The sequence below is a fragment of the Magallana gigas genome, chromosome 7 (assembly GCF_963853765.1).
Source record: "Magallana gigas chromosome 7, xbMagGiga1.1, whole genome shotgun sequence".
In the NCBI taxonomy this organism is placed as follows: domain Eukaryota; kingdom Metazoa; phylum Mollusca; class Bivalvia; order Ostreida; family Ostreidae; genus Magallana; species Magallana gigas.
In genome coordinates this window covers 36145703-36161450 of record NC_088859.1, presented here as the reverse complement: position 1 = coordinate 36161450, position 15748 = coordinate 36145703, and the positions used below count along the sequence as shown (strand labels likewise).

Here is a 15748-nt window from a genome sequence, read left to right as displayed (position 1 = left end):
CTCCCTCCAAACATTTCACAAACTTGAAAAAAATTTCATATGCGATATGTTGAAATAAAACAAAAACATTGAACAATAAATAATTATTTATTTGAATTATTTAAATAAGGAAAATCAGAAGTCCATAGACGATAGAATTAAGGATATACATGTATATATACAGGTATTAACAAAATGTAGTCAACAAAACATCATGGAACATATAACAGTGCAACCAAAGCAACCCTTAAAAAGCAAGGCCCCAAAACTTCAATCCATGTACAATCCACATAAAGCAGTTAGATTTATAAAGCATCTGTAATTAAGTGAATGAGCTTATTGTAACAACTATGTAACTACATTCACTATGTCAATGTAACAACAACTCTTTGAATCTTCAACTTAAATAAACAGGCTAGGTCATAATTTGCATTTTGAAATAAAGCATATCAAACTTGCCAATGATATATCATATCACAAAACTGACATTTAAGGCAACAATCCATGTTAACTTATATTTTAAAATGGTTTACACCAAGACATTAATTTTGAGATAGGCTTATGTTAATGTTAAACATACTACCAAGGGATATGGAAATTTGGTGATTCTACATACCAATATAGTTGTTGTGTTCAATATGAAAACGATTAAAGAATAACTCTAAAACTTTAAACACAAAAAGCCCTCCCCAAACATTGCATATTTGATATCAGATATTTTTATAAACTTAAAGATGCATCACAGTGAAATTTTATGGAGGAAAATAACTATGAATCATTTTTGTTACATATCCCATATGGAAAAATATTCTGTGCATTCATCTGCATTGCTTATGTAGATAAATGTTTGTAGGCTTCTATTTTTCCTACAGTCCCACATTACTGCACAAAGAGTCTGTACACTCTTCGTCTGGACATCCCCAAAAGATGCAGTTTCCCACACAGTTGTAACACACCAGAAACACAGCAGCAATGAAGACGATGCTGCATATAGTGCATGGCTTCCTCTCCAGGAAAAACCCAGTCAGGTACAACACGAGGAACATGGCATGGTTGTGAAGCAAGGCAGGATTAAGGGGTTTAGGGATGAGAAGAACCGGAATCAACCACTGAAGGCAATACATTGTGCTGGACGATTAGTTTTCTTTTTAAGTGACAAATAATATTGTCATGTTGACGAAATTTACGCAGCAAGTTAAATCCTCACAGCTGGACAAAATTCCAAACAAAAAGTAATGTTTTTTCTGTTCCTGTATAGCAATAACACTCTTTCGTTTGTATCGACGTGTCTTTGGGTTAAAAACCAGGTTTTACGGGAGCAATGTGATGACCAAAGAGTGGTCAAATTCGCAAACAGTTGTAAACAACTTTCCAGTTGTGAATCTTACTTTCGGTTTTAGATAGGTTCCTCTAATTCTTGTTCCACGATGTAAGGTGTTTGCAAAAGTTCAACTTTTGTAATTTCGTTGTATCCCCCAAAATTTTTATTAGGTATGATAAGTCTATCCATTTTTATCACAAAAATATTTTTTATTGAAAATTTACCCAATAAATGACATAAATACCACCACAAACACTTTGGTCAAATAAATCTTTTGATCATATTTACCTTGTCTATGAATTGACAATGGACCGTATGAAAAATGTTCGTATTTGAAATTCAAATCAAATTATTACAATCTTGTGAAATCTATTTTTTCTTCAAATTAAGCTTAAAATACAAGTATTAGCTAGACAATATGATAAAAATACCGTGTTAGACAAATTAATCGAAACTTACCCGAAGGCTGTAGCTTTACTTGAAACACAAAGGTGAAGGTCAACAAAACTATTCAACATGTTGTGCCTGTAACGTGGTGAAATACACTGACTATAACTGAGTTAAACACAGGGGGCGACAAAGATGGGAAAAAATAAAGTGAAAAGTAAGTAAGGTTAATGTACATGTACAAGTAAGTTAGGGGTGGTGATACTGTACGGTACTCTGTAGCTTTCAGTTCAGTTTGTATATATGAATATAATTGACAGCTCTGTATTAATAGCATATTATCAGATTTATATTAGCCTTTTAAATAGATTTTATTATAGAAATGCTCTACTTCAGTTGAAATGTTTTATTAAATAAGTTTAACATAATAACTAACCTGTGCATGCTTCTTTTCATGTATCCAGCAATTGTACCTGGCTCATCTCGAGAGGAGCTGATGGTCATGACAGTAACAGAGATTGTGAATCAGTTAATTCAAGCACACCAGCAAGGAAAAGATGTCAATCTTAACAGGTAAGAGGAGAGAGAGAGAGAGAGAGAGAGAGAGAGAGAGAGAGAGAGAGAGAGAGAGAGGTCCGTTGGATTTTTAGCCTATAAAACAAATTGTGGTAGATCGGGATTTCGTTTCTATTTATTATTTTTAGTATTTCGATCCCAATGTGATTTTATTCTATTGCTTTGGTAACGCCCACTTTATACGATAGCTAATAACTTTAATGACATTTGTCTATTGTTCTGTCCTATATATAAACCCATGTAAGTCCTTATTTGACGAGGGAGAAAGCTGGTTTCGCTAGCTACTTTTCTCCTGAGTCCCCGTCTCGTCTGTCTATTTGAGGTCCCTGTTAAAGTTAGGTTTTAAGGTTGGGGGATTTTCAGTACTTGTAAACTTGTGTTCTTATTCTTGAAATATTGTTATAATAAATCTATAAAGGGTTGCTAATCTTGGTTTTCATTTACTTTGAGTTTTGGTTTATCATATCTGGTTTATCTATATTGAGAGTAAAGTCGTTTTCATACCTTATTTATAATTTAGCAAAGTTTAATTCTTAATGCAGAGGTCAAATTCAGTCTCAAAACAAAAATAAACACAACGCGAAGTACTGATAAAAACCTATACGGCACTGACCTGCTACAAAATTAATACTTCTCAATATTTTTTTTTTAGAATCAAAAGCAAAATTTCGAGCAAGTATGGCCTTTCAAGTCAGCCAAGACTTGTTGATATTATAGCAGCAGTTCCACAAGAGTACAAAAAGGTAATCAGAACAATTACAGCACTTCTCTTTGATGTTAACTTTATTTACGAGCTTTTCTCTCATTTTTTTTCATATTCAGCATATTGAAATATTTGTGAAAATAAAAAGTGTCAAGAATGGCATGATAATACACTGAATATTCAACTTTTAAATATTTTTGCTATGCTTCTCTTAAATTTTTGAAACTGAACATTGCAGAATTTTAAACTTTTTGTTTATTTGAAATACAGATTTTGTTGCCAAAGTTAAAAGCAAAACCTGTCCGCACTGCTAGTGGAGTAAGTAAAATACTGAATTTTATTAAGATTTGGATAATCTATTCTTCAAACATGTATATACAGTAATTAGGATTATCATGCTCAAAAAAGTGAAATACATTCAACTATTGTCCTTTACTTGTAGATTGCTGTTGTAGCTGTGATGTGTAAACCTCACCGATGTCCCCACATTGCCATGACAGGCAATATCTGTGTGTGAGTACATGTGTTCTTGAGATATGAGTCTATAGTCTATACCAAAAAAAAATTGTAATTGTTAAAACTTTCATATTTTATTTTGATATAACTACCTTTTCATGAATTTACCCAAGACAGCATTGCCCAGGACTGCATTTAAATTTACTGCATTAATATATTACAGATATTGTCCTGGGGGCCCTGATTCAGACTTTGAATACTCAACCCAGTCCTACACAGGATATGAGGTATGGCCATAATGGGTGTTGTACTTGAAGATCCTTAGTACTTCTTTTCAGACTTCAAAGTATTCAAATTTAATAAAAAAGATTGTACCCTTTTGAAATGAATAGTTATTTGAGAGAGACATGTATATTACATTGCAGCCAACTTCCATGCGAGCAATCAGAGCCAGGTACAACCCATATTTACAGACAAGACACAGGGTGGAACAGGTGGGTACATGTATTACATTGTAATTGGAAGAGGGGGGAGGAGTGTAAGAGCAAACTACATAAGAAAAGTAGATTACACTGTACTTTAATTATTGCAGTTAAAGCAGCTGGGCCACAGTGTGGATAAGGTGGAATTTATTGTGATGGGTGGAACATTTATGAGTCTGGCGGATGAATACAGGGACTACTTTATTAGGAACTTACATGATGCATTGTCAGGACACACCAGTAGTGGTGTGGATGAAGCAGTCAAGTAAGTACAGAAAAGTTCTTGTTCCTCAGCTTTACATTATGTCAACAAAATTATTGCACTGTTCTTGTAATGAAAAAAATTGTGCTGTTAATATTTTGAATAGAAATTGTTTCAGAATTTTATTTTACTCCTTTTTCAGATATTCAGAAAAAAGTATGACAAAATGTATTGGAATTACAATAGAAACACGTCCAGATTACTGTCTCCGTAAGCACATCAGGTAATTATGATGATCTTCCATTTTTGTTAGCTAATTAGCAGTTATTTTCACAATGCAAGATCTTCCATAAATTTTATTATGACTAAAAAGTCCATATTCCAAAAATTTTATTTTGACTGAAAATTCATGTTGCAGTGATATGCTTCGGTACGGCTGCACTAGACTGGAGATAGGAGTTCAGAGTGTTTATGAAGATGTGGCTCGGGACACAAACAGGTAAATGCAGAGCTTGAATTCTTGAATATTTTTAAGATTTTTGAATCACATAAAGTTCATAATACATGTACATGTATTGAGATTTGACTGTATTTTAAAATTTATATTTGAGACATGTGGTCATAACCAAGTATTAAGTTTATTTGTAATCTAATGATCTGCACATTTTAGAATTAACCAATCAATATTTTATTTGTTCAGAGGGCATACAGTAAAGGCAGTAACAGAGTCTTTCCAGATGGCCAAGGATGCTGGGTTTAAGGTGGTGGCTCACATGATGCCAGACCTCCCCAATGTTGGCTGGGAGAGGGATGTGGAACAGTTTATTGTAAGTGACACAGTAAAGGGAGATAATTCTACTAAATACATGTATGTGAACTCATTTTCCATTTTATTGATGCTGGTACTTTGCCTTTGAATTTGAATTTAAAGAGTTAGCAATATAGATAAGATTGTAAAATCAGAAGTTCCAAAATTTGAAAGATTGTCTATTTCATTATTCAGTGATTATCTAAAAATTGTATAGTAAAAGTACATGTACTTGTATTTAAAGGAGAGTATTTTTTAACTACTAGATTCGTGTGAATATTAAATGTACATGTACTGGTATATATTAAATATACTGGATTTGGACAGTCTGTGCTTTTAATGCCATCAGGGGGTTTATAAAAGATTGTAAAATGTTCCAACCCAGATTATATACCTTTAGATTTGGTAGATTATAAAATTTATTATAATTCAATTTTTTTTTATCAATAATTACAAGGAGAATTATGCTCCTTAATAACAAAGATGTATGAAAATTCTAATGAATTGACATTGTGACATAGGGTTAAGATAATTCACTTAGCCATTCAAATAGCATGCTAGAAACAAAATAGTAAGTTGATAAGAGCAACTGTACATGTTAACAAAGCACAAGAATATGTTCTTACATGTATGAAATGTTAAATGCATTTCAGGAATTTTTTGAAAATCCAGCATTTAGAGCAGATGGTTTAAAGATTTACCCAACTCTGGTCATAAGAGGAACTGGTACGTTTTGTTTTTCTTTGGAATTATGTTGTTTTAAAAATGTAAGAATGAATTTCTAGTACATGGAAATCATATCAAACTTGTTCTAATTTCATTTTTAGGGTTATATGAATTATGGAAGACTGGTCGGTACAAGAGTTATCCCCCCAGTGGTCTCATCGACTTGATTGCCAGAATTTTAGCGCTTGTCCCACCATGGACCAGAGTTTACAGAGTTCAGAGGTCAGTTCATAAAGGGAAAGTTTCTATCAACATTTGAAGCAAATTTCCCTCGACTGATGTGGCTTTATGAAGGAAAATAAAACTTTAAAAAAATAGAAGAAAATAAATTGAACATGTACATGTATCAATAACAGAGAATGTTCAAATTTAAACAATATTCTATGATTTATCTCAAGACTCGCACATATCAGAATTAGACAACCCAGAGGCAGTCTTCCTAATATGTACCACACCCATTTAATATGTAACACCTCTCCCCCAATACATTAATCATGTCGTTTTCTTTAACTTAAATATTATTGTACTTTGTACATCATAAGCATAAAGGAAAACTTGATTTGCAGCTGTGTGACACTAAACCACAGTGTTAAAACATTTTGTCATACTATTTGGAGTGGTTTTCAACTTTGTTGATATTTAATATGTATATATATTAGTACATGTATTGTTTCACTTCAAAGGCTATGATTTTTTCTAGAGATATTCCCATGCCTTTAGTGAGCTCAGGAGTGGAACATGGAAATTTACGAGAATTAGCTCTTGCCAGAATGAAGGACCTGGGTACACAGTGTCGAGATGTCAGAACAAGAGAAGTGGGGATTCAGGAAATTCACAACAAAGTCAAGCCTTACGAGGTGAGATGGGAAGGCCAAGTGATATGTTTTAAATCAGTCATAAAAATTTCCAGGTTATACTGGTATGTTTTTCAATTACTCAATGTGTTTAAAATTATCTGATATGATCCTAAATTTATGAATCACATGTATGGATATTTAGTTTGCATAGTTAACTTATGTATAATTTGATGTGTAAAGTTAGTCTTCAGTGAGATGTTCCAAGATATCTAATACATGGGTTTTAGTACTTGTATGTTTGTAAGTAAAAGGCACAACACAACACATTAAAGAGTAATATCTGCACCAAGACAAAAAAGTCAACTTTAAACTTTTCAAATTTTAGGCCGAGTTAATCAGAAGGGACTACTGTGCTAATGGAGGTTGGGAGACGTTTTTGTCATACGAAGACCCAGAACAGGACATTTTGATTGGTTTACTCAGGTTACGGAAGTGCTCACCCGACACCTTCCGGCCAGAGCTACGGTCAGGCTGCTCCATCGTCAGGGAGCTCCACGTGTATGGCAGTGTGGTGCCAGTCCATGCTAGGGACCCCACCAAGTTCCAGCATCAGGTCAGAAATGGATAGGATTTTATTGTTGTCCAAATAATACTGTAATTCAGCTGCTTTTGTTAATTTTGTACATATCCAAGTAACACTGTAATTCAGCTACATTTGAAATAACACTTAAGTTCTACCATACTGAGGTCAAGGTCATTTTTCAAGTTCAAAATTGATCACCATGGTAACCTGTAGATTGTTCACTTTGAAGTGTGGCCATGCTTATTAGTTTGATGAATTAGTGATTTTATTTTATTTTCAGGGCTTTGGTATGCTGTTGATGGAGGAAGCAGAGAGGATAGCTAGAGAGGAACATGGGTCCTCTAAAATAGCCGTTATATCAGGTGTGTTGGGTACTGTTACACAACTTTCATATTTTACTCATATATTATGACTTCATAAATTTAGTAAATCTAACAGAACAGTAAATTTTTAAAAATAAGATCTATTTAAAATGATTTAAAGTAATGAATTAGTTACTGGTTTTACATACCTTTATTATTTTATTGTAGGTGTTGGCACAAGAAATTACTATAGGAAAATTGGATATGAGCTAGATGGGCCTTACATGTCAAAGACGCTTGTTTAAATAAACTGTGGCATTTTTAAAGAAACTGTGCAATATCTAATCACACTAACAACATCATAAAATGGATTTTGACATCCATGTATGAAGAGGAAAATGATAAAGAGAAAGTTAAAATCACTTCTTTTTCTGGCCCTGCCAATGTCGGTTAATTTCATCAGTGCATTACTGTTAGTATATGTACCTAGTTACTGCACATATACAAGGAATTGGAACTCAAATCAAGAACTCACGTGGACTATCCAAAAATTAACAGAATCCTACACAAGCATCATAAGAATAAAACATCAATTTATGATACTGCAGTAAAACTGAAAAACATATGTATGTATGATTTAGCTGATGAGTCCCTCTGCATGGGATGCCAGTTTGTCAAAAAAACTCTCATCAGTGAAAACAGGCACTCATTAAATTTAAGCTGGGTCGAATACAATCAACATGCACCTTTGTATCATCAGGACACAAAATCAAGTGCCTACATTAAGATTTGAATTGGCAACCCGCCAACCATAAGCTTATGGTTACTGATCATGGTTCTAAGTGCTCCATAAATATGTAATACATGTATAAGGGAAAAAACTAAGGACTTTTTTGTTCATAAAACAGAAAGAAAGATTTGCAAAGATCTTTATTGATTTTACAATAAATAATATTCATGATTCTGCTGCATATTGTTTCATGTAAAATGCATTGTAAATGTACAAAAGTTAACATTGTTTTTCTATCTGATGTACATACATAGATAGATGCAGAAAATTGAGTCTTTAGATGCAAATAAAGAAAAAAACACATGTACCATTAGTTCTTCAGTTGTGAATATGACACATTGATATCCCTTTTATCCAGTCCATGGATGAAAGAAACTATTATGATAAGGGAACAAGGTGTACTGTATTTGTAGCGAGTTAATTCGGTATTGTATCACTTACAAGAACTCAGTATTCAGTAGAGAATACAATATATGTAGACATGAACAACCTTTCAAGATGCATGTACAAATGTAACAACAAGAATATACCAGTGAACAGTACTACAAATGTTGCTGATCCTATACACACGAGCTACATACACATTGTATCATGTAATACAGCTTCATCCATTTACCCATGAATGTAAGATCATAATATTGCAAATAATGGTACTATTGAGTGTGTACACAATTTTCATTAAACTTTGGAATCCTTTAATTTTCATACATAGACCAACATCAACCACGAAATGTAGAAGATTTATACCTGTACAAACAGTACATACCAACATATTTGTGTGAAACACATGTAATTTAAGTTTTCAGTATTGATGTACTTCCAGAAACATTGAGTATGGTGTGCAAAATTCTCTTTTTACTGGAGATCAAAGCATTTGGTATATTAAAAAGGTGTACTGTAAAATGCAAGAAAACAGCACTAAATGAACAGAAATAAACTTGCTGCTGTTGTAGATATAATTGATCAGGCATGGACATACAAAACAACCTCACACACACCAGTGGGTGTGCTAAAAACCAGGATTTGATCATGCAATAAAATACAATATAAGACCATCACACATCATAAAGAAGTCATGCTAAAACAAGGAGAAGATCCTATCAGTCTGCTGGTGCTAAGAGCCATCCTGTTCACTGTGGTCAACCTCGGTCTGTTGTATGTACACTTGCTGTCCATTAGGTAACTGTTGTATCTGATACACACCCTGGTAAATCAAATCATAAGTTCATAACATTAGTTCACTGTATAACAATATTTAAAATTCATAAATGAGCAAGTATGGGTAAATTGATTGCATGAATGTTGGTTTTAATTCCGAGAATGTCACTAAGAACTACACAAGTTAGGTTCTGCATTACGTACCTGTCCAAACTGTGACTGGTCGGCCTGTGTGACTGTCTGTATCGTTTGGACTGCGGGCTGCTCTGAGGATTGAATGATGATTGGCTGATTACCCTGTTTTCCTTGTAGCTGCATCTGAATGGCCTGTAGTTGGGCTGGGGTCAGCTGAATCTGCAATACAGGTACGTATCAATGCAGTTATTCCATTACAAGTTTGTAACATGTAGTTTTAACTTAGTTTATTTTGAAAAATCTGAGAATTGATGTGTCTGTGAGAAATGCATTGTACAACAGAAGTAGATATATTGTTAGCTTTTTGCGATTATCGTAGAAAGAAGTATCCTCTAGCAGAGAGCACGTAAGATTAATTTGATTTCATGAAAAGAATTAATGCTATGCTTTCATCAATATTTGTTGAATACCAATTTTCAAGGATGAGTAATGAAATTAAATGTTCATTGAAGAGCAATATCTAATGACATACATGTATTTTATGAATAGAATCACAGGCAACTTTAATATGTCTAATCCTTGAAACTGTCATTTTTATGAAAATTGAATCCCATGAAAATTGATGAAACCACGGTAATATGAACATGAACAGTTTTGTGTCCTTCTCAATGATACCCAAATTTGTTCACTGAAGTAATAAATAAACAGACTTGCACTTATGAAACCCTAAATTATTGGATTGCATATATTATGGAAGGGTTTACAATGTACGTGGAGATAAATACAAAAAATTATTCAAATATTGTGAACTTTAATAGACTTTATATATATATATACCAATATAAAAATATACATGTAAAACAATTCAACGAAAAAAGATGAAAATTTTATTTGCACCTTTATGAGTCATTTAATTCATTCACTAAATATATAGACCATTATTCATTATATTCAAGATCATTTTAACTATAAACTTTTTACAATGAATTGCTGTAGGGATTTGTGCAAAACTATTGCAATGTGAACCAAAGGATCAAGCCCACATTCTTCAGACATGATATATCATTGTTTCCTGAAATTCCAATGATCCAAAGGGTGTGTTCATCTGTTGGTTGACAAAAATTGCTGTTGGTAAAATTAACTATGATTGGCATGTCAGTGTACCCCAATGTTTTGTGAAGGTCAGACTGGTTTGAATACCGGCGCCAGATAGCTCAGTTGGTAGAGCACCTGACTAGAGAATCGGGGGGCCCGGGTTCAAAACCCGGTCTGGTTCGTCATTATTTCTCCCATCCCGTTACATTTGGTGCCGTGACCAACCCCTGGAACTGACAGGTGAACTCCTGCCAGGGGAAGAGCCTGGGGTGATCTTCGGGGACAAAGCTCATTTAAGGGGGGAGGAATGTGACGGTCAGACTGGTTCGAATACCGGCGCCAGATAGCTCAGTTGGTAGAGCACCTGACTAGAGATTCAAGGGGCCCGGGTTCGAAACCCGGTCTGGTCCGTCATTATTTCTCCCATCCCGTTACAGTTTTTTGCCCATGGTATATTTTTCTGTAGACAATCTAGAGTGTGGGAAATATTGGTCAGTGATGTCACAACTCATTATAGATATGGCAACGAAAATGAAGACATCTGATCTCGGCTTTGGGATAGCGATTTTTCCTCTAACTATACAATTGAGGTGCAATATATGATGAAAATGTTGTTTTAGAAAAATTAGGGAAGCAAAATAATGTTTGTTGTTTGACATCTTTACTAAACTGTAAGCAACATCACCAATGTTTCCATTAAGCTCCCATTGGTAAAAATAACAAAAAGTATGCAAAAACTTTTCAAGTTATTGGTACAACTGATACCATTGTCATCCAAGTACAAATTGGTATCTTGAAATATGGAACCAATGGTAAAACTATGATCGAACCCAATGTCATTGATGATTATAAATGTTATATAAATACATGTATACTGGTAGTAAGTTTTCTTCTGATTTCAATTCGAATCCGAAAAACATCTGAAGAAACTATGATATTTGTAAACATATCATTAATGTTATAATAAGGTTTCATATTTTGTATGGGTTGTGTTGTAATTCCTTATATAAAGCTTTCAAATTTTACTAGCAGTTATATTTTTTGTCTTCCCCACTCCATGGGAACCCTTCTTACCGGGGTACATCTCGCATCTATAGATAAATATTCTCAGGTATTCATCAGCATGATGTTTTTTTATCATGATGATATTTTTCTTGTTTTGATAATAGTCTTCAATATAAGTGTTCAGAAATTTATCTTACATATTTAAATATAATTATGCACTCTGCACTGCAATGTTTATGTACACAATTATTGATACATGTACCAGTAAAATATGTTCATACATGTACAATATGTGATAAATTCTAGGCAAACAACAAGGGTTCATTTGTTGATCAAATTTTAAACTTATTCCTCATGCAATCAATGTAGAAAATGTATTGATTTTTATTTTTATTTTGCATTCTCTTGTACAGTACAATGTGTTTCTATATCTGCATTAAACTCAAGCTCTTGTAGACAAAAGACATGTACATGTAACTGAGAAAAAAATCATCAAGTATAGTGCTATAAACAACTTAATCATAATTCTTGTCAAATCCAAATTAAATACAATCCAGATTAAATACACATCTTCATTGTTGTTGTGACTCAATGTATACTACGTTATAATAAAAGAGCAATAGTTTTCTCGAATTCTGTGGAAATGAACACAACAAGTTTGTCTTAAAATTGTATGTGTTATTAAATCAATTTTAAAAGTTTATACTTTATTAACACACCTTTTATCACAAATTCATCTGTTAGCGACAACTGATTTGTCAAAGTGAGTTGGTAATCCCTCCCACTGTTTTTTAATATTTATTTTCATTTTTTATCCAACCTCACTAAGTTCCAGATTATAAGGTTTGACTGTATATGTAAACTTCATCATGCTCGAAGACTAAATATGGAATCTAGTCATCTACTTGTATGGTACTATCTGCTTTGACAAAAGCCAAACAACCAAGCATCTGTTTTCTATTCTTAAGCACAAGAAAGATTTAGAGCTGTTTTAATAAGAGCATGGACTTTGAGCAGTACTTGTCAAACTCCTATCTGATTAAGGCAGGGTCTACTCATGGTTAACTGTCCAGTCATTGGCTGATAGATATGAATTTGTTGAACACTATTACACATGTCCGCCTTCATCACGGACTGTATATTTCAATTTCAGCATCAATTTCACACAACAGAGCAAATCTTGAAAAAAAAATTAAGATTTTGACAGTCTATGAATATCGGTATTGAAGAGCTTCTCTTGGCAAATCAGAGAGAAGGTTCTCAATATTTGACAGCATGTTTTGAGCAAACTAGATAGTTACATCCCACTGAAAGTCCAAGCTCTTGTTAAAATGACTCTAAGTAGACAGTATTTCTTGTATGTTTGATATCCAAGATTTCTACAAGATGTTTTGATATTTTTATATGCACCATATCAAACAATGTGAGGAAATTGTTCTCTTCCTCAATCTTATTCCTTTGTCAGTGAATGATCAGATATGCTGTGATCTTTGGAGTCAAGCTTCTGTGTACCAGGAACTTGTTTGGCAGTATGGGACCTGCTCTGACCATAAATCTACAAAACTAATCAGTACCTCCTTGGATAGAGTAAACTTACAGGGACGTTTTGGACTCCGGCTGGAGTAACGACTTGTTGATAAACTTGTGTCTGTTGCTGAGGTTGTTGAATTTGAACTTGTTGCACTGGAGCTTGGCTTGTCTGTATTGTTTGTTGATGAGGGGCTTGTATCTGGATCACCTGAGGCTGTGCTACCTGAATAAAGAGTGAAAGAAAATTCATAAAATTACCGGTACTATTGTAAACAAGTAGCTGATGTAATATCAATAAGCACATTATGATCTCATTTCATTGAATAAAACATAAATGTGAGGTTGACTTACCACAGAGCTCTGAGCTGAGGCAGCTTGATGGATCTGGAAAGGTTGTTGTATAATCTGTCCCCCTGAAAACAGGCATTGAAACATTTAAGTCCTATTAATATGTGTAAGCACATGCTCAACTTTTCAAACTTTAGAGTGCTTCTTTCATAAACAATACAGCATACCAACTTTTATTCACCACAACTTTATTTTGTGATTTACTCTATTTTACCTGGATAGAGTCTATATCAGTCTAGGAAAAGAAATGAGAATAAAAGAATATTAAGATAAGTACCAGGAAGCTGTATCTGTGTTGTCTGAGGTTGCTGTTGTGTTATTTGAGTCTGGACAGGTTGTGCCTGTTGCACAATTTGCTGTGGGGGTGTCTGCTGCACTTGTGTCTGTTGTTGTTGTTGCTGTTGTTGTTGCTGCTGCTGTTGTTGTTGTTGCTGTTGCTGAGCTTGTTGATTGGCAAGTTGTAGGTAATACTGTATTTGATCTGGCAGCATTGAGGTATTTCTTGTAGAATCTTCCTGTTTTTGTAAACAAAACAAAAAGAATTTAAAAATGCAATCACGCTAGTGTAGCATAACTAAAAATACTGAAAAATTAAAAATAAATCTGACTAATCCAATATGGATTTATATTTACTTGTCTTTTTGCAGGCTTGAGTTCATCTCTAGGAACTATGTCAATGAGGAAATCAAACTGGTCAAACTTTGTAATTGCCATGGCAATATCATTTCTCTGCCAAAAAATACACATACACTCCATTAAAAATGATGTACTGGTACTTGCCATTTTGCTTTACCTTAGACTTAGCAATACAAGTTTGATTCATACTCTGAAAAGTTTTAAGAATTTAAATATTTGTGATGATTTTCCTTAAACAGTATAATATCATAATAATGAATTAAGTATTCACCTGTAGTGTTCTTCTCTTGTTATCTTCTGTGTGGATCCAGGCACGAAGTGAGAGCTCACTAATGAAAATCTCTGCAGCCTTAGCAAACAATACAGGAGCTTCTGCACTGATCATCTGAAATCACAATCACATTGTACAGTATCAATTAAAAATCCATTTAGAGCTGTTAAAACGTTACAAATCCTGAAATCCATTTTCAAAGATAAACAATATGAATAAAATGATAGGTTACTGAATATAGAAAATCTGTGAATTTTTATTTATAAAATGGTTATATGAGCATATGCACATGTATATGTATTATCATAAATAAAAGTATGTATTATCATAAATAAAAGCTTGGTTACTGAATTCAAAAGAAAGCTTTCAAAAACATTGACATATAAAAGATGTGTACAAACCTTCACATCTTCATCAAGTTTCATTATCTTTTTAATTCTTGCCAACGGTAGTTCTTGTTGCTTAAAGTCATCCTGAAAAATGTATTTCATAAAAATTATGCATTTCTGAACCACACTCTTAATTATGTTAATTTAATACACCTCTAGTATCATAATCAATTTAATTGTTGGTTTTATTTATTTATATTTAAAATTCATGTAATTAAATCATTAATTATAATAAAATCTATCCCAAAAAACAAATTAACCTGTTTCAGAGATCTAATGTTGCTGATGGTCTTTGGCCAGAACTGTTGGAGCATCATGTTAGCCTCCCCACTAATGGTAACCCCTCCAGTGGGAGAAGACCCACCGGGTGTATAGTTGGGATCAGACATTCTTCAGAGCCTTCAAGGAAGAAATTGATAAATTTGTAACCAAACATACCAATTTACTAGATTAATAAGCGCGTACTGCATATTATGTACGTCGACAACGCGACGATAATCATAATAATGTAGTGTTGAAAAGAAATGACATTTTTATATATACCGGTTCTGTTTACAAAGAAGTTAAATGAAATATCATTTCGTGACATTTTAATGTTTGTAAAGTGTAACACACTAAACTACTGGCTGGCCATCTACGATACGATTGATTGTGGCAATTGGACCAATAATTTGGTCAGAATTTACATACCCAATCAACACATGAACCAATGACCTACCCACCAATGAGAACGAAGTACAATCCAGTCCAAATGCAGGTGCGCGAACCCAAGGAAAGAAGAAACTCTTTCTTGTAGAAGACAAAAACTTCACTGAAAGAGAAGATTGTTGTGAAAATATTTGCCTTATTATCCAAAATATTACAAAGAATAGATTTGTTTCCTTCTTTATGGGAAGAAAAAATGGCGGAATCTGATTGGAGCAAAACTGCGCATGCGTTTGAAACATAAACAGAAGTTGCCGCTTCCGGTGTTTTAATCATGCAGGTAAAATAAATGTTCTTGTTTCTTTTGACATTTTTGACAATCAATGTAGAGTTTTTTGTTCCTTTTGATTTTGTATTTTTTAAT

At 33.5% G+C, this 15748-nt stretch overlaps 3 protein-coding genes across 5 annotated transcripts in view; 2 read left to right on the top strand and 1 right to left on the bottom strand.

Annotated features, from left to right (window-relative positions):
* The window catches only part of LOC105326691 (mediator of RNA polymerase II transcription subunit 8-B), a 121247-nt gene that overhangs the window by 101240 nt on the left and 4259 nt on the right, over positions 1 to 15748 (top strand). Inside the window, exon 1 of one of the 2 annotated variants that reach the window (XM_011426855.4) lies at positions 15526 to 15664. The exons of the other annotated variant lie outside the window; for it this stretch is intronic. Within the exon in view, the coding sequence (XP_011425157.3) occupies positions 15659 to 15664 (6 nt within the window). The 5' untranslated portion in view covers positions 15526 to 15658. Of the gene's footprint in view, positions 1 to 15525; positions 15665 to 15748 lie in introns of those variants that run through there. 2 annotated transcript variants of the gene reach the window in all.
* LOC105327059 (elongator complex protein 3) lies at positions 1749 to 8419 on the top strand. The gene is made up of 17 exons (XM_011427350.4): positions 1749 to 1904; positions 2152 to 2260; positions 2916 to 3006; positions 3237 to 3284; positions 3409 to 3479; positions 3646 to 3709; positions 3848 to 3916; positions 4015 to 4169; positions 4309 to 4389; positions 4525 to 4605; positions 4807 to 4933; positions 5568 to 5640; positions 5742 to 5862; positions 6341 to 6497; positions 6823 to 7050; positions 7301 to 7382; positions 7551 to 8419. Exons 1-17 carry the CDS (start codon positions 1883 to 1885, stop codon positions 7625 to 7627), a joined length of 1656 nt encoding a protein of 551 aa, XP_011425652.3. The 5' UTR covers positions 1749 to 1882; the 3' UTR covers positions 7628 to 8419.
* LOC105327060 (nuclear transcription factor Y subunit gamma) lies at positions 8236 to 15542 on the bottom strand. Of its 2 annotated transcripts, none has more exons than XM_011427351.4 (10): positions 15402 to 15542; positions 14940 to 15078; positions 14692 to 14763; positions 14291 to 14404; positions 14017 to 14112; positions 13661 to 13898; positions 13387 to 13448; positions 13103 to 13258; positions 9475 to 9624; positions 8236 to 9316 (listed from the first exon to the last, which is right to left on the bottom strand). In XM_011427351.4, the coding sequence occupies exons 2-10, from the start codon at positions 15066 to 15068 to the stop codon at positions 9227 to 9229; spliced, it is 1107 nt and encodes a 368-aa protein (XP_011425653.2). In that variant the 5' UTR covers positions 15069 to 15078; positions 15402 to 15542; the 3' UTR covers positions 8236 to 9226. The 2 variants fall into 2 exon arrangements, with proteins under 2 accessions (XP_011425653.2, XP_011425654.2); XM_011427352.4 differs by having other exon boundaries at positions 15398 to 15537.